The 26,771-nt window shown below is 43.1% G+C and overlaps 1 protein-coding gene across 2 annotated transcripts; it reads right to left on the bottom strand.

Annotated features, from left to right (window-relative positions):
- Window positions 1-2,927: 2,927 nt before the first annotated feature.
- gpr185b (G protein-coupled receptor 185 b) lies at window positions 2,928-25,450 on the bottom strand. Of its 2 annotated transcripts, none has more exons than XM_055938555.1 (4): window positions 24,058-25,450; window positions 12,961-13,160; window positions 12,538-12,824; window positions 2,928-12,315 (listed from the first exon to the last, which is right to left on the bottom strand). In XM_055938555.1, the coding sequence occupies exons 2-4, from the start codon at window positions 13,156-13,158 to the stop codon at window positions 11,730-11,732; spliced, it is 1,071 nt and encodes a 356-aa protein (XP_055794530.1). In that variant the 5' UTR covers window positions 13,159-13,160; window positions 24,058-25,450; the 3' UTR covers window positions 2,928-11,729. The 2 variants fall into 2 exon arrangements, with proteins under 2 accessions (XP_055794530.1, XP_055794529.1); XM_055938554.1 differs by having other exon boundaries at window positions 24,783-25,450.
- Between the last annotated feature and the right edge of the window lie 1,321 nt (window positions 25,451-26,771).

Raw genomic sequence — 26,771 nt, 5'->3', positions numbered from 1 at the left:
GCCAATGTGAGTGAAGGAGTCTGGCTAGCATAGGAATTCTCTCCCCATGTCCTCCTCTCTCTCCGCCTCGCTCCTAGCCTAGGTAGAGGTGTGTGTGTGTGTGCGTATATGTGTGTTGGTTTAGGTGTTCGCGCCGACAGTGCTCTCTCGGTCCTCTCCCCCAACCTTCTGTGTCATCATTTGTGGTGAGACAGAGCTGCACCACTGTAGTTAGCTATCACAGATTAGTGTGTGTGTGTTTTTATTTGGTTTAACTATCTTTGTGGGGACCACAAGTCATTTCGCCAGTCCCCACAAGGAAAAAGGCCATTTTAGGCATAGGTTGTTAGGTTTTGTGTTAGCGTTACAGTTAGGGTTAGTGTTAGGGGTTATGGTTAGGGTTAAGGGTTAAGGGTTAGGAAAAACAGGATTTTGAATGGGAATAGGGTTAGGGTTAACTGTTTGGTCCCCAAAAGGATAGTAAACCAAACGTGTGTGTGTGTGTGTGCTTATTTTACTTTTCCTGTGGCGTGGGTACTGGAAATCCCCAAATTCCCCACAAGGATAGTAAAACAAGGAACATTTTCCCTCGTGGGGACATTTCCCAGGTCCCCTATATACTAGGGAACAGTATGCCGTTTGGGATGTAACCAGTGAGAGTTTTGCTACATTTTATCACTAGACCTTTTAATCAATACACGCACACACACGCACACGCACACACACACACACACACACACACACACACACACACACACACACACACACAGGATTTTGTTGTCCTTAGCTCTATTCCGTTTCTTTTCATACAAAAAAAACTCCCTAGTCCTTGCCGAGGACAAGGATACCCATAAGATGATGCGCCATGCTTGAAAATATGAAGAACGGTACTCGGTGATGTGTCGTGTTGGATTTGCCCCAAACATAACTCTTTGTATTCAGGATTAGGGCTGTTATGGTGACCATATTACCGTGACACCGGTGGTCACGAGTCATGATGGCAGTCAAATTCCATGTGACCGTTTAGTCACGGTAATTAGGCTTCTCCAAGCTCTGATGCTGCTCATGGTCATTAGTAGTCTGCCAAACGTGCTGACTGCCTGGTACTCCGCACTCTATTGTCCATCTAATTACTCTGACTTTCCCTCAAATCATTTGGAGAAAATATCCTTTCTATTTTATTCAGCTATGTTCAATTGCATTCTTCATACTATAAAATTATTTTAAAAATAGTGGCACTGAATTCTAAGCAAATCTTGTCTGCTAAGTGAGCCAAGTGTAGCCCACAGCCATATGGCATAGCCAGATCAGTGCCTAACATAAGGACAACCCAGAGTATGCTATTCTGTTCTTCTTAAATAAACAAATTTTTCTTCATTTCATGTTCATAAATAATGGGTTCATTGTGATGGTGTAGTCTATATTGGATGGATTTATTAGACTTTTTAATATGTAGATGTTCCAAAAGGCTGCATCAGTGGCTTGTAGGCTATACGTGCAAGCCAGGAAATGCTAAATGTGTTTATGTTAATAAACGGTCAATTACCGTGCGACCGGCAGTTATTTGCTTGACAATCACCGGCTGACAAAATGGCATGACCGCCACAGCCCTACCAAGGACAGAGAGTTCCTTTCTTTAACACATTTTTAGAAGTTTTACTTTAGTGCCTTAGGAAACAGGATGCATGTTTTGGAATATTTTGTACAGGCTTCCTTCTTTTCACTCTGTCATGTAGGTTATTATTGTTTAGTAACTACAATGTTGTTGATCCGTCCTCTCCTATCACAGCCATTAAACTCTGTAACTGTTTTAAAGTCACCATTGGCTTTATGATGAAATCCTTCAGCGGTTTCCTTCCTCTCCGGCAACTGAGTTAGGAAGGAAGCCCGTATGTTTGTAGTGACTGGCTGTATTGATACACCATCCAAAGTGTAATTAATAACTTCACCATGCTCAAAGGGATATTCAGTGTGTGCTTTTTTTTAACCAATCTGTGCCCTTCTTTGCGAGGAATTGGAAAACTCCCTGGTCTTTGTGGTTGAATCTGTGTTTGAAATTCACTGCTCGACTGAGGGACCTTACAGACAATTAATTGTATGTGTGGGGTATAGAGATGAGCTAGTCATTCAAAAATCATGTTAAACACTATCATTGCACACAGAGTGAGTCCATGCAACCTATGTTTGCAACCTTATGTTTGTCTCCCGGGTGGCGCAGTGGTCAAGGGCACTGCATCGCAGTGCTAGCTGCGCCACCAGAGTCTCTGGGTTCGCGCCCAGGCTGGGCTGGGTTCGCGCCCAGGCTCTGTCGCAGCCGGCCGCAACCGGGAGGTCCGTGGGGCGACGCACAATTGGCATAGCGTCGTCCGGGTTAGGGAGGGTTTGGCCGGTAGGGATATCCTTGTCTCAGTATGTAAAAAAAAAAAAAAATGTAATAAAATGTATGCACTCTACTGTAAGTCGCTCTGGATAAGAGCGTCTGCTAAATGACTAAAATGTAAATGTAAATGTAATTATGTGACTTGTTAAGCAAATTTTTACTCCTGAACGTATTTAGGCTTGCCATAACAAAGGGGTTGAATACTTATTGACTGAAGACATTTCAGCTTTTCATTTGTAATTAATTTCTAAACATTTCTAAAACATTATTCCACTTTGACATTATGGGAAATTGTGTGTAGGCCAGTAACACAAAATCTCAATTTAATCCATTTTAAATTCAGGCTGTAACACAACAAAATGTGGAAAAACTCAAGGGGTGTGAAAACTTTCTGAAGGCACATGTATATCATCATCACTCGTAGGACATGCTCAGAGACACGTAGGCACATATCACACACATACTCTATCTCACACATACACAAACAAGATATTCTACACTATCTGCACACACACGCACGTTTCACTGTTTGTTGGGTCGAGCGCAAGAGAGCAACGCAACAAGCACACATAAATAAATAAAAAATTGTTTATTTTTTGTTTATCAGTTTATTTGGCAAATTACTCTCACTTGTTTTTTTTCTTTTTGATTTCTTGAATTTATTTGCAATAGGAAAAATAAATAATTTGTCGGCAATATTAGTATTATTATACATTCAACACTTATAGTGCAATGTGTAACTTGTTTCGCTCATAATGTGCATCCCAAATGGCACCTTATTACCTATGTAGTGCACTACTTTTGACCAGGGCCCATAAGGCTCTGGTCAAAAGCAGTGCAGTATATAGGGAATAGGGTTCCATTTGGAAGACAACTATGAAGTGCATTGTACTTTGTCATCACATTGATATTTCACAATACAAAGAAGAAAATAAAAACATGATTCGGCCTGTGTCACAAATGACACCCTATTCCCCACATAGTCTAATACTTTTGTTAAAAAGTAGTGCACTTTATAGAGCTCGCCAGCTTGTAGTCCTAAAACCCAGAAATGAGTTGCCTCTGTTTAGTTCAGCCATTGCTAAAGGGAAAATAAATGGGAAAAGAATAGCGGTATTGGATAATCGCCGAAAATAAGGTCGAAGGTTAACACAGGCTTAGGAGATTTTATACGTTTCATTCTATGAGACAATATCAGTCAGTTAACTTCTGACCTTTATGAATTTTGAAGCCTTTATGTGCTTTATGTGCTTTTTTTGTTACATAAATGCTTCAAAATTCACAAAAAGTGACGTTAGCTGATGAAAATGATCATCTCATAGACCAAAGGTATATAAGATCAAAGCCTGTGTTTACCACAGACCACATTTTCAGCATTTAACTCCATTAATTTACCCATAGGCTTTGTCCCTCGCGGAGTTAGTGCCTACAAAAAGACGCCATTTTACTAGTGCTCTCTATTGGAGATAGGGAGTCATTTGGGACATAGCCAGTAAGAACAACAACAAGATGTTAGCTCTGTTACATCACAGTATCATCAACCAATCACATCCTTTGCTCAGGGCCTGACTTCCTTAGTCTATGAGGGACAAATCCTAACTTCCACTTACATAAGTTGCATTTTCACTTAGTCACCGGTTGACATCAATGCATGACTAAGTGAAAACTTGTGGAAGTTAGGATTCACCCCTAGAAACAATGATAATGCAACGATAATGCACCAACACTGTTTAATCTGTGAAGGCCATATATGGTCCCAGTGAAGTTTAGCTCTCAGGTACTGCTATAGACAATATCTTAGTGAAAGGGGTGACAGGGAGAGAAAATAGCCCAACATTACATTTTAAAATGTTCTAACGTTTTCATGAATGGGATTTATAACGCTTCTCCAAGTGCTGAAAGCGCTTCACACACACACACACATTTTCTCATAAGTGCAGGTGGCTTAGGTTTAGTGGGGTTCTTTTGTAAAGCAGCAAAAGCATTCAAAACAGAATCCAGCTTTACATTATTCTCAGATCTGTCAGAGAGAAAGAAGGAAGGAGAGAGGAGGAGGAGAAAGGCAGGAGGGGAGAGGGGGAGAGAGAGGGGGGAGGGAGGAGAGACAGAGACAGAGAGAGAGACGCTTCTTGTCTAATGGAGCAATGAGAGGATTTTCAAGTTGCTCAGGGGGTAAACATCGCTTTCAGCTTGCTATTTATAGTTTGGAGACAGATTTATTTCTGGGTAGGATTTGTGAAATGTTACAGAGAGAGTAGCACAGTCTGACATGGCACCTTATTCCCTATACTTTGGCCCCTATTCCCTATAAAGTGCACTACGTTGGCACCCTATTTCCTATGTAGTGCACTACTTTTGACTAGAGCCCTATGTGGGTCCTGATCAAATGTAGTGCACTATATAGGGATTAGGGTTCAATTTGGGAAGCAGGCAGAAAGTGTCTTTGAAATGACCTTTTCCGCTCTTCTCTTCTCAGCAATGACGTCACCTGTAACCAGATAGACAGTGTGACGTTCATTGCTGCCTCCCCGCCCTGTTTTCTTCTTCTTTTTTATGTAAGTCCATCTTGCTTTTTCTGTTCTCTGTATAATGGGTCAATAAAGATTGTATTGAATCTTAATTAGGCCTATTTAGAGTGATATTGATGTGTCTTTTTTGGCAATGTGCTCTCAGAATGGCACGTTAATGTGTCTGCTCTACTCTGGTGAATATTGCCTATGAGTTTAGGTTCCTCCTATATTCCACATTGTTATTCACAGAGCACAGATAAATATACTCTTGTCAATTTTTGCTGCCACAAAGGTCCTCGATTGCAGTTTTTCTTAACTCATATTTAGCTCATATTTTCAAGGTAATTTTTCAGTGCTCTCTTCTCCTATGGTTAGGTAGGGATTGGGGTGGGGTAAGCTGATCCTAGATCAGTTTTGTGTCTTCCCTCCTATGGTTTATGTTTTTGTTGGGGGGGGGATCAGTTTGGTTTTAGTGCTCTTGTTCTTTATATATCATCTCTACACAAGATCAAACGTGATAGGTTGTAATGTTTTTTTCATGGCTGGTGATAGGCTATCATGTTATTTCATAGCTCGTGATAGGCTGTCGTTTTTTTTCATAGCTCGTGAATGCATTTACCTTGAAATACATGAGACAAACACATACATGATCAATACATGTAATACATCAACCAAAATAAGACACCAGTAATAGGTAAGAAATATGGCACTTTTTAGCATAATTCAACACACATTGTTTCAAGAAAATTATTTTGACCATTGATAATACGAACACACGCAAGTCGCACACACTGTAACAACCATGTTTGTTTAAACTCATGCCCTGACGACGAATATAAAAATATAAGTTTCTGTACAGCATTGCATAAGAAAAATAACCACACTCCTTTTCCCTCCTGAAGAGATTGTGTTGAGCCTATAGAAATATAATTAATATAATCTATTTCACTCATGTCTGCATGGCCAGGCACAACTCCAACACCATCATTAAGTTTGCCGATGACACAACAATGGTTGGCCTGATCACCGACAACGACGAGACAGTCTATAGGGAGGAGGTCAGAGACCTGGCTATGTGGTGCCAGGACAAGAACCTCTCCCTCAACGTGATCAAGAAAAAGGAGATGATTGTGGACTACAGGAAAAAGAGGACCGAGCACAGTCCCATTCTCATCGACGGGGCTGCAGTGGAGCAGTTTGAGAGCTTCAAGTTCCTTGGTGTCCACATCAACAACAAACTAACATGGTCCAATAACACCAAGACAGTTGTGAAGAGGGCACGACAAAACCTATTCCCCCTCAGGAGACTGAAAAAATTTGGCATGGAGTCCTCAGATCCTCAACAGGTTCTACAGCTGCACCATCGAGAGTATCCTGAATGGTTGTATCACTGCCTGATATGGCAACTGCTCGGCCTCTGACCGAAAGGCACTACAGAGGGTAGTGCAAACGGCCCAGTACATCCATGGGGCCAAGCATCCTGCCATCCAGGACCTCTATACCAGGCGGTGTCAGAGGAAGGCCCTAAAAATTGTCAAAGACTCCAGCCACCCTAGTCATAGACTGTTCTCTCTGCTACCGCACGGCAAGCGGTACCGGAGCGCCAAGTCTAGGTCCAAGAGGCTTCTAAACAGCTTCTACCCCCAAGACTCCTGAACATCTAATCAAATGGCTACCCAGACTATTTGCATCCCCCCCCTCTCTTTTACACCGTTGCTGTTCTCTGTTATTATCTATGCATAGTCATTTTAATAACTCTACCTTTATTAACTACCGGTGCCCCCGCACATTGACTCTGTACCGATACCCCCCTGTATATAGTCTCGCTATTCTTAATTTACTGCTCCTCTTTATTTAATTTTTACTTTTACTTCTTATTTTTATCTGTATTTTTGAACTGCATTGTTGCTTAGGGGCTCGTAAGTAAGCATTTCACAGTAAGGTCTACTACACCTGTTGTATTCGGCGCATGTGACTAATACAATTTGATTTGATTGTAAAGATATGCCTACAGCAGTATGTATGGCCCATCTTGATGTGTTTATGCATAAGAGAGAGAAGCTTTTATCCTGGAGGGCCACAGTGTCTGCTGTAGTTTTCATCCCTCAGTTAATTGACCAATTGACCAATTAACAAATTAGCGTCACTGGTTGGCTATAAAGTGCTCACACATGGTTTCCCATGTGTAAATCAAGACACTAATTTAGACACCAAATGGAAGAAAATGGACTGAAGCTAGATGGAACTACCTGGACTTTTCCAACAAGAAACACGTTCATTTTCTTTTGCAAGGGGTTTTATAATGTCTTCCGTTGCGTGCCCAAATGAACAGGCCACAGGTTTGCTGCAGCCCTCCAGGAAAGCCTCCAGGAGCCTGACCATCTCCTGTTTACAGTGTCTGTTTTTTGTGACATCACATTACAATACAGTATTGGCAATATAAACCAGGGGGTGACAGACACACACACACACACGGTGCTAGGTAGTCCCACCCCTGTTCTACGGGCATGACAGAGTGGTATATTCACAGATGGGATTCAATTACATCGGAGAACGCACCTCACATAAGAACACAGAGTTTTGCGTGTTCACCAGTGGTTACGCACGTTTCCATCAGAGAGTGACCTGGGGTGTATTCATTAGTCAGAAACGGGGGCAAAATGCTTTGCAACGGAAATGTTTTACTTCAAACGTAAAATGTCTTGCGACAAAAACAAATTCAAGTTGGCCCCTCCCCGTTTGCTTCTGCTTCCGTTTGGTTCTGTTTAGTTCGTAGTTAGTACACCCCAACGAGAGAGGAGTACACAGCAGACCCCAATATACATCTGTTGTCTTGTGCATTTAAGGGCTGACACAAACAGGTAATACATATCTCGATTTATAATCAGTCATATGGTGGTCAAAAATTGTTTTTTTGTTGATATATGCTAACCAATATTTATTTCTATTTTTGATTGTTGAAAGTTTAAGGTAGTGAGAATTTAATTTGAATGGATTCCCTCTGCCATTAGGTCCAGCTCTCTCGATTGTAGCTAGCAGTGCACTACCTTTGGAGGGCCCATACAGCTCTGGTCAAAAGTGCACTATATAAGGAATCGGGTGCCATTTGGGACACAGGCTAACCTCGAAAGCATGTGATTGTTTTTGGTCGTCAATCCCGCTGAATAGAAAAACAATATAAAAAACACCACTTTACAATGTAGAAAAATCCCATGATCATTTTAGAAAGAAGTTCTCTTGTCCTGTATGTGTGCCATTTTGAGAGTTGTTTGTTATATTTTTTGCTATTTGTTTTTGATACGTTTTCTTTTCAGTGAAAGTGTTGAATTGTGTAATTCCCCTCGAATAGTGATGGTGACTCATTGACAATATACAAATATTTTTGTACAATTTGCCTTCATTTAGTCATTTTTAAACATCATGCTCTATAGGCGAAACTCTTACCCTCATAAGACAGCCAGCTCTCCATTGACCTATAGATAGACCCGATGGCTGGCACATCTCACAGGCCACAGCAGTCTTTTACAATTGTTGTTGTTTTTACAGTACAGTGGATACAGTTGCAAAATTGTAGTTGTGAGATGACAAACAAACATGTTTGCTCATCAGAAAGATTTTTAAGAAAGTGTCATCTCGATTTCTGTTTAATTTGGATTTAGGGGCTACATCCTAATAGTGTTAATTTGCTTCCTCTCCTCGTCTCTTCACCTTAATGTAGCAAGGCTTTTCACATAAGCTCCAGTATCAGAAGTCATGGAAGGAAAAGGACATCTGGTTTCTTTACAGTTTGGGCTACATCTTAATAGTCTTAATTTGCGTCCTCTTCTCGTCTCCTCTCCTTACTAACCACCTATCCGAGGTTGTGTAGGAAAGGAGACAATGAAAGGAAGCCATTTCAAGGTATTATGACATAATATTACTAACCTACAATCTTACCACACCCCTATCACCATCACTAAGGTCCTATGTATATCAGCGGGTTAGCCTACAACTGCAAGCTACCCTTTCATGAGAAACTAACCTCAGTATAATCTGTGTGTGAAACTATGGATGTGTGAACACGGGTCACATTACCCTACCACGTCACGCCTGGCGGCTCACCTATCAAACCCTTATGGCCTGGATACACTAGAGACAGCACCGTGCGGTGTAACAATGGCTTCCCATTCATTTTCAATGCAAGGAGAGTGAAGAGAAGAAGAGTGAACGGTGTACTGTTGAGCACAGGGCGGGACTAAAGATGGGGAAAGCGAAACTTTATACAAATCCTCCGCCACATTGCGACGTGAGTGACCCCGCTTCCAGCTCACTGTAACTTCAAGCCCCTAACGGATTGGGTGACAATGGCTGTTGATACCTAGCACTACCGAGCATGCTTGCTAGCTTGTTAGCGCCCACATCAGGGTGAAGCTAGCGTGGCTAGGCGAGTTACAGCTTGTATAGTGTATCTTGGTCATTATTAACCCGCTGAGCCATTGAGCCTTCCCGGGGCTGGCTATGACACGTCAGCTTCCCTCTATTGCAGACATCCAGAGATGCAGAGCCGAGCGGGAGCATGTGATTTGAAACTTGCGTAGAGACTTAGATATGGAGAGGGGAAATGAGGGGTATATAGGCCAATAACATAATGAATATGGAACCTAGAGCCTATGTAACGGAATGTTGGTTTTGTGTTTCAGGAAACGTTCTGGTGTTCTGTTATTGTCTAGTGCTGTGTCGTCCATGCATCGCCATCTTATTGATAGACACCCTATCGGATTTGGATCGACGTCTGTTCATCTGACATGATGGATAATCAATATACTGTTTACATTGTCGGTTGACAGATGGATGTTGATCAATCATTATTGTTTAACTTGTCTGGCTGAATCAAGGCTTTTAAACCTACATAGACTAAGTTTTCAATAGGCCTAGTTTAAATTCAAATTGAACTCCATTAATGATATCAAATAATACATTTAATTCAGATGTATATGAATTGTTATGATTGCATGTCACACTATTCTAATAAGCTAACTGATAGATAGGACAGATAAACAGATACCTCCAACGGTCATCTACATCTCCTATCATTTAGAACCCTTCGCAACATTTAGAATGGTAGAACCCATCACGTCATTACGGAACACGACCAAAGCTTCTGCGAACACGAGCTGTCGGCAGTGACACACACATATTGTCATCTCTCTCTCTGTCTGCCTGGGAAGATCCTGTTAATCTAAAAATCATGGGCCTGTGCTCCCTCTTTCTCTCAACGCCAGGGCTGTTTTATAATGCATTATTAAACCCTACAACATATGAGCTGTGTGAAAACAACGGTCTGAATAGATGGCTCCGGAGGGTAGAATTTCCCTTGGCTTAGACAGGGATCGAGGATCAGATTACACTTCCTGAATTCTAACTTTAACCAATATATGGGAAAACACAAAACTGACCTTACATCAGTGGCTATTAGGGACTATGAGCGTTGGCTCCCCGGTCGCTATCCATGGTGCTGAAATGAGTTCTCGGTGCTTGGGGATAGTGGCTTGATTTGCTAGGCGAAGGCCATGGTGCTGAAACAGGTTTAGAATGTTTTAGATGCATTTCTCGCCATGATGATAACCATCGAAAATTTAGATTTCTAGGAATTCTAGTACTGTTATTCTATTTTTATACCTCCTGAATGTAGGTTTGTTTAATGGTTTGTTTTGTGGGAAACAAGGGAATGTTTTAAAAGTTTGGGCTTTTCTAAAAATGTATGTTTTTTCTTTAAGGTTAAACATGAATCAGGCTTCATATTGACTTTGTTTGTTTGTTTGTTTGTTTGTTTGTTTGTGTAGCCTTGTGACTTGGCTCTAACAATTGTTCTTGGTGTTCTAATGCCGGTTATAGTCATCATTTGCAACACGATCCTTGGGGCATGACAGTTTAAGCAGGATAGTTTAAAGCTAGAATCCTTAAATAAAACAATGACAATGTATGACAGTTGATACATGCTCATGAGGCATTTATAAGTTATATTTTTCAATAACCAATGGGTATATGTCAGTATTTGTAAGTCCAAAAATGGATGAAAACCCTGAAAACCTCAAGGTTGTAGTACCCTAATCTAACACACATTACAATGGTCGGCTAGTTTGCTCATAAGTGAGTTAGCTCATCATGTGTTTATGAAGACTCCTTATCACCTTCCAACCAACTCCTACTAGGCTCTCTACTACTCATGCTCACCTTCTGAGCTAGAAGCATTGTAGAGGCCTATAAGTGTTTCACCTTAGCCCCACACACAGTCACAGTCCACTACTACCATCTCTATCCAGTGGGCTTGGGTAGGGCTAGGCCCAGGGTAATGCATCCCAGACCTTCTCAGTCCAGTCCATGCCTCCTCAACGTATGACTAGGGGGAGCCACACCCGCCACCCAACACTGGTCTCAGCCCTAGGCAGGTGAGGTGTGGATTGGGTCACATTTCTCCTCGCCACCCTGTTCTGACGTCACCGTACCCCAAACCTATACATTGTTGGAGGTTGGAGGTCCTAAAAGGGGGTCGACCTTGCCTTGTTAGTCACCTTTGAACCTTGACCTCACCACACCCCAAACCTATACATCGTCAGAGGTTTGTGGAGGGGTGCCATCTTGCCTTGACGTCAACACACCCCTAAAGAAAGGGGGGAGGAGAGGGGATCCCCTTCCTCTGACGACCCAAACACCCCTACCTCTACATCACTGGATGTATGGTGGGAGGGAGAGATTGGAGGGGTCGCAGCCAGAAACCCTTCTCCAGGGCTCGACATTCCCATCTCCCCGTTGGCCTGGCCTGGCAACGTCCTCCACACGCTCTGAGCCAGTTAATCAAGCTTTCTGTATGTTCAGGTTCCCTATACATCACTGGAGGTCCTCGCCCTTGGTCTGAGACTCAAATTTGACGGGACACACCCACAGCACGCCAACCACAACCCCTTCTGTATATCTGGGTTCCTGAAAGCGTATATAATTGGATTTATAACAGAATTACACGCCGCCGGCAGCACAGTGGCGTATGTATATATTATAGGATAACTCGAGTCCGCCACTATAGAATACATTGCGAACGGCAACCAACACATAGCGAAAGCGCAGAGAATCACAGAGAGTGTCTGGACTCCTTTGGTCGTGGAAATAGCGATGAATTGATGTTGGACTGCGATTTGCTGAGCATGTCGGAACGCAATCCTACAGATCTGTAGGTAGAGTTGCATCATGACTGCAAAGACCAATAGGAAGAAGACTGCGAGTGCAACGGCGTTGGATTTCGTGACTGGTCGGCATACGCTACAAGTCGTTTCGTCGTCTAGACAGTTCCACCCGAGGGCAGGGAGGACTCCAAGGATCAGACCCACCAACCAGATGAGCCCTATTACCAGGTACGTGAAGAGGACAGTCCGTTCGGTGTGATAGGTCAACGCGTTGTACAGCGACAGGTACCTGTAATGGAGTGAACATTACTGTCAGTCCAGTCCATGTTTTCACTGGCACACTGACTATTCCAAAACATGTTTAACTCATACTGATAACTGATTAATTTAGTCCGGTCCATGTTTTCATCTTAGTGAGAACTGATACACTCAGAATTCCAGTACATAGTTGCATCGCTGCAATTATAGTAATCAGAAATACAACATAAAGAGAAATACAATGTCACCATACCTGTCCACAGTGATGGCCAGGATATTCAAAATGGACGCAGAGAACGCCACGATAAGTATCCCCGTGGAAACCAAGGTCACGACATCTCCCTTGACCAGATAGATGAAGACAAAGTTTAGGATGAGTCCGAGACCCGCCAGGAGGTCGGCGAACGCCAGCGAACCAATCAGGATGAACATAGGAGCTCGAAGGGTCGGCGTGTAGAACAGGACAGCAATGACCAGAGCATTCTCACAGGAGATGAGGGTTCCTGTGACACATAATGCCACGTCCCATGGGCTGACATCCTGTTTATGACAACAATAATAGTAATACGTTTTCAAAATACCCAAAGTTACTTAACATAGTCAGCAACATTTTCTAAAAGCTATAACATCAACCAGTACGTTTATGTTCACAAAACCTGATGACATCATGACTAACCTGGGGTGAGGTCAGAGGTCGTAGGTCAAGGTCAGATGTGGAGGTGCGGACGGGGACTGCGGAGGAGGAGTTGACCCCAGGGAGGTCAGGGTAAGGGTCAAGCCAGGGGTCCAGGGATGAGGGGTCAAAGGTTGCAGAGGAAGTAGTGTTCTGGGGAAGGCCACCACTGCTCATGGCTGCAGCTAGGGAGAGGATCATAACTGGATGAAGGGAGGAAGGGAGGTGAAGAAGAAGAAGGGAGAGAGCAGGCTGTATTAATAAGGAGACGGGACACCATAGTGTAAGATTCAGGAACGTCTTTAATAAGATACAACCAGATAGAGAATACAGAGCATAATGGTTACTGTAGTACATTATTCTACAGAGGGAGAAGAGAGGGAGAGAGGAGTCCAGGTGGGAGAGAGGGGAAGAGGATTAAGGGATTCAGGTTGAGGAGGAGAGGGAGAGAGTGAGTGAGTCAGAGGTGTCCATTACTACAGAGGAATAAAGTCACTTCTCAAATAAAAACAAAGAGATCATCCATCCATCCAATCAACATTGGAAACAAAAGCGCCTGACTCAAATAAAATATATACTGAGTAAAACAAATATTAGGAACACCTTCCTAATAGTGAATCCCCCCCCCCCTCCCCACCGCACAAACAGTGTTCCTACTACTATACCACTTCAATCTTTTTGTCTTGCCACACAGACACAATCCATGTCTCAATTGTCTCAAGGCTTAAAAAGTATTCTTTAACCTGTCTCCTCCCCTTCATCTACACTGATTTGAAGTGGATTTAAAAGGTGATTAAAAAGGGATCAAAGCTTTCACCTGTTCAGTCTATGTCATGGAATGAGCAGATGTTGTGTGCTTAAGTTTGTTGTCCTGTGGGAAGGTGAACCGATTGCTCAGTTTGGCTGGGCGGCCAGCTCTAGGAAGAGTCTTGGTGGTTCCAAACTTCTTTCATTTAAGAATGATCGAAGCCACTGTGTTCTTAGGGACCTTCAATGCTGCAGAGATTTTTTGGTACCCTTCCCCAGATCTGTGCCTCGGCACAATCCTGTCTAGGAGCTCTTCGGACAATTCCTTCGACCTCTTGGCTTGGTTTTTGCTCTGACATGCACTGTCAACTGTGGGACCTTATAGAGACAGGTGTGTGCCTTTCCAAATTCCAGAAAATTATGTCATGGCTTTATAAGCTTCTGATAGGCTAATTGACATAATTTGAGTCAATTGGAGGTGTACCTGTGGATGTATTTCAAGGCCTAACTTCAAATTCAGTGCCTCTTTGCATGACATCATGGGAAAATCAAAAGAAACCAGCCAAGACCTCAGACAAAAAATTATTGACCTCCACAAGTCTGATTCATCCTTGGGAGCAATTTCGAAATGCCTGGAGGTACCACATTCATCTGTACAAACAATAGTACGCAAGTATAAACACCATGGGACCACGCAGCCGTCATACCGCTCAGGAAGGAGACACGTTCTGTCTCGTAGAGATGAATGTACTTTGGTGTGAAAAGTGCAAATCAATCCCAGAACAACAGCAAAGGACCTTGTGAACATGCTGGAGGAAACAGGTACAAAAGTATCTATATCCACAGTAAAACGAGTCCTATATCGACATAACCTGAAAGGCTGCTCAGCAAGGAAGAAGCCACTGCTCCAAAACCGCCATAAAAAAAGCCAGACTACGGTTTGCAACTGCACATGGGGACGAAGATCGTACTTTTTGGAGAAATGTCCTCTGTTCTAATGAAACAAAAATAGAACGGTTTGACCATAATGACCATCGTTATGTTTAGAGGAAAATGGGGGATGCTTGCAAGCCGAAGAACACCATCCCAACCGTGAAGCATGGGGGTGGCAGCATCATGTTGTGGGGGTGCTTTGCTGCCGGAGGGGCTGGTGCACTTCACAAAATAGATGGCATCATGAGGTAGGGAAATTATGTGGATATATTGATGCAACATCTCAAGACATCAGTCAGGAAGTTAAAGCTTGGTCACAAATGGGTCTTCCAAATGGACAATGACCCCAATCATACTTCTAAAGTTGTGGGAAAATGGCTTAAGGACAACAAAGTCAAGGTATTGGAGTGGCCATCACAAAGCCCTGACCTCAATCCTATAGAAAATTTGTGGCAGAACTGAAAAAGCATGTGCGAGCAAGGAGGTCTACAAACCTGACTCAGTTACACCAGCTCTGTCAAAATTCACCCAATTTATTCACCCAAAATATTTCAAAACACACATCCTGTTTGCAACAAGGCACTAAAGTGGCAAAGCAGTCAACTTTTTGTCCTCAATACAAAGTGTTATGTTTGGGACAAATCCAATTCAACATATTACTGAGTACCACTCTTCATATTTTCAAGCATAGTGGTAGCTGAATCATGTTATGGATATGCTTGTAATCGTTAAGGACTGGGGAGTTTTTCAAGATAAAAAAAATTTATGGAATGGAGCTAAGCACAGGCAAAATCCCAGAGGAAAACCTGGTTCAGTCTGCTTTCCACCAGACACTGTGAGAGGATTACAGCTTTTAGCAGGTCAATAACCTAAAACACAAGGCTAAATGTACACTGGAGTTGCTTACCAAAAAGACAGTGAATGTTCCTGGGTATCCGAGTTACATTTTTTACTTACATTTTCTTGAAAATGTATGGCAAGACCTGAAAATGGTTGTCTAGCAATGATCAACAACAAATTTGACAGAACTTGAAGAATTTTGAAAATAATAATAAGCAAATGTTGCCCAATCCAGGTGTGGAAAGCTCTTAGAAACGTACCTAGAAAGACTCACAGCAGTAATCATCTTTTTTTCCCAAGATGGTGTAGCAGTCAGACGTCTTTGTCTTCGTCTTGTCGTATATATCTTTTTTATATTTTTCTTTACATATATTTTTGATATTTTTCTTAACCTCAACTTCAACACACTCTTCTGCAAGCCGCCTCACCCAATGTGGTTTGGATCTGCTATTTTCTTTACTTTAGAACCAGAACCCCCAACAGAAGCTAGCCAGCTAACTAGCTACTAGCTAGTAGTCAGCTAGCCACTGGTGGCGGCCATCAGCTAACCTTTAGCCCGGACAACTCTTGCCAATCTGCATAACGCGATTCAAACCAGAGCATATCGGACTTATTTTTCTCCATATCTCCGTACTCCTACCGCAAGCTCTGAACCTTTTCACCTGGATCATCGCAGCTAGCTAGCTGCTATCCGAGTGGCCACTCCTGGCTAACGGCTCTGTCCTGAAGCAAGCACCAATTAGCCTGGAGCTAGCCTATGCTAGGCCCGTCTCCCGGCCAGCTGAAGAGGTCCATCAGCCACTTCTTGGGCTACAATACCTATTTTGCCAATTGGCCTGGACCCTTTTTACTGCCGATAAGGAGCCCCGCCGATCCATCACAACTGGACTACCAACATAATCTGCCCGAGGGGGTATTTCAACAGGCTCCTCCGTCGCGACGTCCCCTTAATGCCCATCTGCTAGCCTGCTAGCCGCGGCCCGCTAGCTGTCTGGAGCATATCGGACTGTTAGCTGAAGAGGCCCATTGGCCAATTTCTTGGGCCACTATACCTTTTTTGCCAATTGGCCTGGACCCTTTTACAACACGGAGCCCTGCTGATCCATCATAACTGGTCTGCCGATGTAACTGCACGAGGGGGCTACAACAGACTTCTTCCGTTGCAACGACCTTCTAAGGCCCCTCTGCTAGCTTGCTAGCTCCAGCCCGCTAGCTGTCTGAATCGCCGTGTCTCCAGCCCGCCTAGCTACTCACTGGATCCCTATGATCACTCGGCTACGCATGCCTCTCCCTAATGTCAATATGCCTTGTCCATTGCTTTTTTGGTGAGTGATTATTGTCTTATTTCACTGTAGAGCCTCTAGCCCTGCTCAATATTCCTTAGCTAACCCTTTAGTTCCACCTCCCACACATTCGGTGACCTCACCTGGTTTCAATTATGTTTCTAGAGACAATATCTCTCTCATCGTCACTAAACTGGGACATGCTTAACACCCTGGCCATCCTACAATCTAAGCTTGTTGCCCTCAATCTCACACAAATGATCGATGAACCTACCAGGTACAACCCCAAATCCGTAAACACGGGCACCCTCATAGATATCATCCTAACCAACCTGCCCTCCAAATACACCTCTGCTGTCTTCAACCAGGATCTCAGCGATCACTGTCTCATTGCCTGCGTTCGTAATGGGTCTGCAGTCAAACAAACACCCCACATCACTGTCAAACGCTCCCTAAAACACTTCAGCGAGCAGGTCTTTCTATTCGACCTGGTCCGGGTATCCTGGAAGGATATTGACCTCATTTCGTAAGTATCTTAAATAAGAATACCCCATTCAAGAAATGTAGAACCATGAACAGATATAGCCCTTGCTTCACTCCAGACCTGACTGCCCTTGACCAGCACAAAAACATTCTGTGGCATACTGCGTTAGCATCAAATAGCCCCCGCAATATTCAACTTTTCAGGGAAGTTAGGAACCAATATACACAGGCAGTTAGGAAAGCAAAGGCTAGCTTTGTCAAACAGAAATTTGCATCCTGGAACACAAACTCCAAAAAGTTCTGGGACACTGTAAAGTCCATGGAGAATAAGATCACCTCCTCCCAGCTGCCCACTGCACTGAGGCTAGGAAACACTGTCAACGCCGATAAATCCACAATAATTAAGAATTTCAAGAAGCATTTCTCTACGGCTGGCCATGCTTTCCACCTGGTTACCCCTACCCCGGTCAACAGCCCTGCAACCCGCACAGCAACTTGCCGAAGCCTCCCCCATTTCTCCTTCACCCAAATCCAGATAGCTGATGTTCTGAAAGAGCTGCAACATCTGGACCCCTACACATCAGCCAGGCTAGACAATCTGGACCCTCTCTTTCTAAAACGATCAACCGAAATTGTTGCAACCCCTATTACTTGCCTGTTCAACCTCTCTTTCATATCGTCTGAGATCTCCAAAGATTGGAAAGCTGCCGCGGTCATCCCCCTCTTCAAAGGGGGAGACACTCTAGACCCAAACTGCTACAGACCTATATCTATCCTACCCTGCCTTTCTAAGGTATTCGAAAGCCAAGTTAACAAACAGATCACCGACCACTTCGAAGCCCACCGTACCATCACCGCTATGCAATCTGGTTTCTGAGCTAGTCATGGGTGCACCTCAGCCACACTCAAGGTCCTAAACGATATCATAACTGACATTGATAAGAGACAATACTGTGCAGCTGTATTCATCGACCTGGCCAAGGCTTTCGACTCTGTCAATCACCACATTCTCATCGGCAGACTCAACAGCCTTGGTTTCTCAAATGACTGCCTCGCCTGGTTCACCAACTACTTCTCAGACAGAGTTCAGTGAGTCAAATCGGAGGGCCTGTTGTCCGGACCTCTGGCACTCTCTATGGGGGTGCCACAGGGTTCAATTCTCGGGCCAACTCTCTTCTCTGTATACATTAATGATGTCGCTCTTGCTGCTGGTGATTCTCTGATCCACCTCTATGCAGACAACACCATTCTGTATACTTCTGGCCCTTCTTTGGATATTGTGTTAACTAACCTCCAGACGAGCTTCAATGCCATACAATTCTCCTTCCGTGGCCTCCAACTGCTCTTAAATGCAAGTAAAATGAAATGCATGCTCTTCAACCGATCGCTGCCCGCCCGCCCACCATCACTACTCTGGACGGTTCTGACTTAGAATATGTGGACAACTACAAATACCTAGGTGTCTGGTTAGACTGGAAACTCTCCTTCTATACTCACATTAATCATCTCCAATCCAAAATTAAATCTAGAATCGGCTTCCTATTTCACAACAAAGCATCCTTCACTCATGCTGCCAAACATACCCTCGTAAAACTGACTATCCTACTGATCCTTGACTTCGGCGATGTCATTTACAAATTTGCCTCCAACACTCTACTCAGGAAGTTGTATACAGTCTATCACAGTGCCATCTGTTATTTCACCAAAGCCCCAAATACTACCCACCACTGCGACCTGCATGCTCTCGTTGGTTGGCCCTCGCCTTATATTCGTTGCCAAACCCACTGGCTTCAGGTCATCTATGAGTCTTTTCTAGGTAAAACCCACCTTATCTCAGCTCACTGGTCACCATAGCAGCACCCACCCGTAGCACGCGCTCCAGCAGGTATATTTCAATGGCCAGCTTTAAAGCCAATTCCTCCTTTGGCCGCCTTTCCTTCCAGTTCTCTGCTGCCAATGACTGGAACAAACTGCAAAAATCACTGAAGCTGGAGACTTCTATCTCCCTCACTAACTTTATGCACCAGCTGTCAGAGCAGTTCACAGATCACTGCACCTGTGCGTAGCCCATCTGTGAATAGCCCATCCAATTACCTCATCCCCATACTGTTATTTATTTATTTTGCTCCTTTGCACCCCAGTATCTCTACTTGCACAATCATCTTCTGCACATCTATCACTCCAGTGTTTAATTTCTATATTGTAATTATTTCGCCACTATGGCCTATTTATTGCCTTACCTCCCTTATACGACCTCATTTGCACACACTGTGTATATACTTTGTTCCTATTGTGTTATTGACTGTATGTTTGTTTATTCCATGTGTAACTCTGTGTTGTTGTTTGTGTCGCACTGTTTTGTTTATCTTGGCCAGGTCGCAGTTGTAAATCAGAACTTGTTCTCAACTAGCATACCTGGTTAAATAAAGGTGAAATAAAAAAGATACACTTTTTTTTTTAATCGATGCCAAAGGTGGTTGTACAAAGCATTGACTCAGGCGTGTGAGTACGTATGTACAGCAGCGGCCCATCATTCAGGGCAGGTTGGGCATAGCCCCACATTTTTAGTTAAAATAAAATTGCTTGTTCTGTGTGTTATTTTGGCATTAATACGTGTCACTTATCAGTTTGCAAACAATGTAAAAAATATATATATATCATTGCGTTAATAAAGCTGCATACATACATGGTCTCTTTTTTGTTTTATTGAGTAAGGCAGCTCCAAATTACAGGTCTTTCAGCCTAGCTCAGTGCTTTCTGTGGTGGTGGGGCGAGCCAGCAAAATATAGAAGCATTGCGCAATGATTTGCTAAGTGTTCTGTCACTCATGGGGACACTACGTCGTTGCCAAGTTTAAGTCCTTAGTAAGGGTAGACATCCAAATATCAGCCATTTGGGCCCTGCCATAGAGTTATATTACAAGTGCCCTTCCAAAAAGGCTCAAGGTCATTAGCCACAGATAAGATGATGTCAAATCACGTTACATGTACAGTAGATTTGATTGGACTGATCATGGCAACATCTTACTAGCAGTCAGAATCATAATTTTAAAAAAAAATCTTTTTTTTTTTTTCTTCTTTATTTAACCAAGTAGGCCAGTAGAGAACAAGTTCTCATTTACAACTGTGACCTGGCCGAGATAAAGCAAAGCAGTGAGGCAAAAAAACAACACAGAGTTACACATGGGATAAACAAACGTACAGTCAATAACACAATAGAAAAATCGGTATACAGTATGTGCAAATGAAGTAAGGAGGTAAGGCAATAAATAGGCCAATATTGGCAAAGTAATTACAATCTAGCAATTTACACTGGAGTGATATATGTGCAGGTGAGGATGTGCAAGTAGAAATACTGGTGTGGAAAAGAGCAGAAAAACTCAAACAAATATGGGGATGAGGTAGGTAGTTGGTTGGATGGTCTATTTACAGATGGGCTGGGTACAGCTGCAGCGATCGGTAAGCTGCTCTGACAGCTGATGCTTAAAGTTAGTGAGGAAGATATAAGTCTCTAACTTCAGTGATTTTTGCAATTCGTTCCAGTCATTGGCAGCAGAGAACTAGAATGAAAGGCGGCTAAATTAGGTGTTGGCTCTATGGATGACCAATGAAATATACCTGCTGGAGCGCGTGCTACGGGTGGGTGTTGCTATGGTGACCAGTGAGCTGAGATAAGGCGGAGCTATACCTAGCAAAGACTTATAGATGACCTGGAGCCAGTGGGTTTGGCGACGAATATGTAGTGAGGACCAACCAAAGAGAGCATACAGGTCGCAGTGGTGGGTAGTATATGGGGCTTTGGTGACAAAACGGATGGCACTGTGATAGACTGCATCCAATTTGCTGAGTAGAGAGTTGGAGGCTAATTTGTAAATGACTTTGCCGAAGTCAAGGATCGGTAGGATAGTCCGTTTTACGAGGGTATGTTTGGCAGCATGAGTGAAGGATGCTTTGTTACCAAATAGGAAGCCAATTCTAGATTTAACTTTGGATTTTAGATGCTTAATATGAGTTTGGAAAGAGAGTTTACAGTCTAGCCAGTCACCTAGGTATTTATAGTTGTCCACATATTCTAAGTCAGAACCGTCCAGAGTAGTGATGCTAGTCGGGCGAATCAAGTTGACAATCTACTGGCAAATCCTTTTTAATCCTTGTCATATGAAGTGAAATAATGAAGAGAAATTATAGATAAACCGTATTGGTGCTCATTGGCCATTGGACACAAAGATTTCACAAGAAGTTGGACATTTGCAAATTCAATAATGAGTCCTTTGGAAGTGGCTAACGGCAAGTATTGCAAAGAAACCAGTAGCCTGCTATTCAATGGAGTGGCTGTGTGTTTTTTTTCTCTTCGAGTTCCCACCATAAATCCAGAGAGTGCCAGACTTTGATGCCAAAATTTGATGCCAAAATCTGCCCACAATAGACAGCCGCGCCACATTCAGTGAGCACATCACAAGCCAAGGTGAGTCCAAAAATGTCTTGCATGCTGCTGCATAAATTATGTAATATGCAAGGGAGATATGTATACTGTAGCTAAAATGTAATACTAAGTATATGTTGTGTAGTAAACTGTTAGTAGCCCATGTTCCTCACCCTTATATGTTGGTCTATTTTCACCTCTTATTTTCGCCTAATGTTACTGTTCTGACTCGGTGGTGCTGCACATGTAGCCTATAACCTGTTTTTGAGAAATGTCATCATCTGATATTGTAAGAGGTTTCATTGTCTGTTTATATGCCCCCTTTATTTATCCTACGGTTCTGACTTGGTGTACAGGGAAAATACTGTAAGAGCAGCCCATGTTCTGCATTCTGTCGCTGTATATTTAAAAAGTGCTGAACACATAGTTATATTGACTAGGTCCATCTTACTGTAGCTCGCTCGTTAATGTCTTAATCGAAATTATGGAACGCTTCTTATCCGCTCATCGTTCCCTCATGCCATAGTTTGTACATCTCAATTGTCAGTAGAAACCACATTTGTTTAAGGAAGTCAGCCATACCAGCTGTTTTTTTTTTAAAGCAGTAAACGAGGCTGAATTAATTGTTTCGCTGCCAGACTCCGCTGATAGCCAGGTGTAGCGGTGGTAAGGATTCACTCCATGGTGCTGAATAGAAAGCTCTGCCCTCGGGACAGCTTTATGTAGACCCTAACAGTTTGTGGGCACTGCTTGTCGCCTTTATAGTGCAATGAATGCATTGTGTTGTGTTGTGTAGTGTCTTTGCTGACATGCATCTAAAACGAAACATTTCTAAAAACATGTTTTCACTTTGTCATTATGGGGTACTGTCAATTTAATTCATTTTGAATTCAGGCTGTAACCCAACACAATGTGGAATAAGTCAAGGGGTATGAATACTTTCTGAAGGCACTGTATAGCCTACTGCTAATAACACATTACACAACACAACATGTATAGATTAATATGATATGCTCTACATAGCCTACAGCCAATTTATACTGTCTATATAGCCTACTGCTAGTGACACATAAACAGACATTACAACAAAGCACAATATGCATGCTTCTTTGTAAAACCACCATAATATACCCTATATACAGATCCTATATGTTTATATACATAGCGAAATGTGCTACACACAGTCTATATACACTCACTGGACAGTTTAGTAGGTACACCACCCTGTTCACGAAAATGGATCGCTCCTGCAGACAGTGAGTAAAGTGGCCGTGGCTTGTTAAATAAAGCAGGCAGACAGGCATCGAGGCATTCAGTTACTGTTCGATTGAACGTTAGAATGGGCAAAACAAGTGACCTATGAGACTTTGAGCACGGTATGATCGTCGGTGCCAGGCGCTCCGGATGCAGTGTCTCATAATGGCCACCCTCCTTGGCTTTTTACAGAGAATGGTGCAACAAACAAAAAAGTCCTATGGGCTGATGACAGAGGTCGAAGGAGAATGGCAAGAATCTTGCACGCTAACAGGCAGACCACAAACAGACAAATAATGGCACAGTACAACAGTGAAGTGCAGAACGGCAACTCGTCGAACCTTGTCACGGATGGGCTATTGCAGCAGACGACCACACCGGGTTCCACTCCTATCGGCCAAAACCAAGAAGAAGCAGCTCCAGTGGGCAATCAACAATACTGGACAATTGAGGAGTGGAAAAACAATGCCAAGTTCAGTTTACTTGAGTGGCTCGTGCAGTCCCCAGACCTCAACCTAATGGAACATATATTGGATGAGCTGGAATGGGCTGTTTGCAGCATGAATGTACCGGTGTCCAATCTGAATCAACTGCGTGATGCCATCGCATCAGCATGGACCAACATTCCAACACATTGTAGAATGCCCCAAGAATACAGGCTGTTCTGGAGGCAAAGGGGGGGCCGGCCCGGTACTAGATGGGTATACCTAATAAACTGGCAAGTGAGTGTATATAGCCTACTGTAACACATGTAACACACATTACAACACAACACTAAATGCATGTTTCCTTGTAATACCACCTTCATGTTGCAAACATACAGATCATATTTAATGCATAGATATACGTTATTCAGTACATAGATGCTGGAGACACTTACACATACATTGCACAACAAAATATGTTGCCTGGTAGTTTAAACATGCATCCTTATATGGCTTTTCTACATACCGCATTGATTTACCATGAAATTGTTTTCCTTTTGTTCCTCCTTGAATGGAACAGAAATAACGTACAAAAACACTAGTAACCCAAAGAAACAGTATTAGCTAAATATAATCCCCATTGCAGCTGCAGCGACATATAAAACATGTCCAAAAGGAATAGAAAAAAATACATCCATATATGATATTCTTACCAGAAAAATGGGACAGAAAGTGAGCCTTCGTATTAGGCTTGGAGCTATCACCTTGCAGTGATTTATTCTATTTTTAGAAAAAAACGTTTAAAATCTGCGAGATCGTTTTGATTCTAGCCTGACTGACACGCTGCGCAGACAAAAAAAAACACAGAGCTAATTTTAACTCTGCCAGCGCGCGCACAGCCAGCAAGCTCCATTCACAAATGTATCCTCTCCTCTCTGACCCTCCCTCCTTTCCCTCACTCCCTCCCTGTCTACTAAGCACACGCACGCGCACATAGGGATACACACGCACATGCACACGCACACACATACAGTACACACCGACACACTGCAAAGGACTGAGAAGGTCACCAAACCCGCAATGCAATTTCCATTTGATGGTTTCTATTTATAAATCTTTTGTTTTCTGTCATTGTTTTTTTATTGTCAACAAACTATTTATTAATAAACAACATATGCATCTGTACGCTAAAGACATAGCATCATTCCATATGCGCATCTCCCACCACGAACAATACCCCAGTTTCATTCAACTGCATTGCCTTTCCCCCCAGCGCAGTCCGTGACTGTTGAGCAAGGGAGAGAAAGAGAGAAAGAGAGAGAGAGAGAGAGAGAGAGAGAGAGAGATATGATGGAGAAGAGAGATGGGGAAGGGGAGAGGAGAGACAACGCCACAAAGACAGAGAGACAGAGAAGAAGAAAAAAAGAAATACAATTACTAGTTCTTTATGTCCTTTTTCCTCTTTTACGCCACTGGATATAAGAAATCAAAATCTAGATTTCCTTTCTGTAGAGTAGTACTTGAGGAGCGCGGTGCAGTCTTCTGACGCTATCCTTCCGTTAGCATTGCTCAACGCTGTAAGCAGTGTAACCACCTCTGCCACTTGCCGCTCTCCTCCAGCCGTGCATAGCCTACTATGCGCACCACTCTCTGCATGGACACGTTGACGACGATTCTCCCTTGGTGACGTCAGAAGCTCACTAAGGTCACGCTGTGTCGATGGGTTCTGTGAATCATGGACTGAATATTGATAATGAAATCCGGTTTCTCCAGTTTCCATAAACAACACGAATCCATGTTCAGATAGGTAGAAGAGGATCTCTGTGTTCGGTGCCCACGCACGTGAACGCGCGTACGCACGCACACACTCACACACACAAACACAAGGTCGACGCCTGCATCTCGTTTCCTTTCATCCTAGCCCAATTGAGATCATTCAGATCAAGTGTGGAACTTCAGTTTCAGAAGATTTAAGTTAATTGCCCTTGTGAATAGTAAATGTGAGTAGTAAGTTGAGTTACTTGTCAAGGTGTGAGGGAGGCTATAACTACAGTATGTGCACTCATATTTCTCTCTCGCTCTCTCTCTCTATCTCATGGGACACAATTACACAATCACACCTTTTGTGCAGGAAATTCCCCGGCTCACGCTCTCTGTCATCCCCCTATCCTCCACTCCCCTCCTCCGCTCCATTCCCATGGTGAGTTCTCATTCGCTCTCTCTCTACCTGAATCACGCCTTTTCGGTGTTTGTGCAGTGCCTCTGCAGTGGCTATAAGCTTGATTGTAGTAGCATACAACATACTGGGAAAGCACAAAACACGCAGACACACACACACGTTTTTATGAATGTGTGAATCACAGCGCGCGATAGGAACATAGATGAGGGTGTGTGTGTGTGTGTGTGTGTGTGTCTAGCTGTTCATTGATGACTTCGCCCAGTCCTTTTGAAGCGGACTCCTTCATTCATCTTTCCTGCAAAGCACTCTGGGTATTAGAATCGGCCAAGTCGCTCAAGATCCACTGCGAATTAGACCTCCATCCAGGTAAGCAGGATGTCAGAAGATAATGTTAAAACCAGTCACTAGGGGCAACGGTGAGCGATATTACCATCAAGTAGGCTCTGGGTTGGCTAGGGTGTTGTGGATGGGAGTAAACCATGAGCTCTGGCCCCAAGGGTTGTGCGTTCAAGCCCAGTGCCAGGCACTGTTATGGTTTGTGTACCCTATCCTTAACCATTCGGAATGAATGCTTAACTTAACCGTGGAGTTGTTATTGTTTAACCCAACCCCCAAACCTTAATTAACTTAACCATTGGGATTTAAAGCCTGAACTGCTTTAAGGGTTTGGACATCTGATTCCACACACACACACACACACACACACACACACACACACACACACACACACACACACGCACACACACACACACACACACACACACACACACACACACACACACACACACACACACACACACACACACAAACACAAACACATTCAGTTATGCATATTACAGAGGCCTAGAGAGAGATATGGAGAGAGTTTGGACACACCTACTCATTAAAGGGGTTTTCTTTATTGTTACTATTGTCTATGTTGTAGAATAATAGTGAAGACATAACACATATGGAATCATGTAGTAACCAAAAAAGTGTTAAACAAATAAAAATATATTTTCTATTTGGGATTCTTCAAATAGCCACTCTTTGCCTTGATGACAGATTTGCACGCTCTTGGCATTCTCTCAACCAGCTTCCTGAGGCAGTCACCTGGAATGCATTTGTGTCATTTCGTTCTATCTTAATGCATTTGAGTCAATCAGTTGTGCTGTGATAAGGTAGGGGTGGTATATAGAAGATAGCCCTAATTGGTAAAAGACCAAGTACATATTATGGCAAGAACAGCTCAAATAAGCAAAGAGAAGT

This window comes from Salvelinus fontinalis, chromosome 11 (assembly GCF_029448725.1).
Source record: "Salvelinus fontinalis isolate EN_2023a chromosome 11, ASM2944872v1, whole genome shotgun sequence".
In the NCBI taxonomy this organism is placed as follows: domain Eukaryota; kingdom Metazoa; phylum Chordata; class Actinopteri; order Salmoniformes; family Salmonidae; genus Salvelinus; species Salvelinus fontinalis.
The sequence above is the reverse complement of the archived record's forward strand: the minus strand, read 5'-3'. Positions and strand labels throughout refer to the sequence as shown.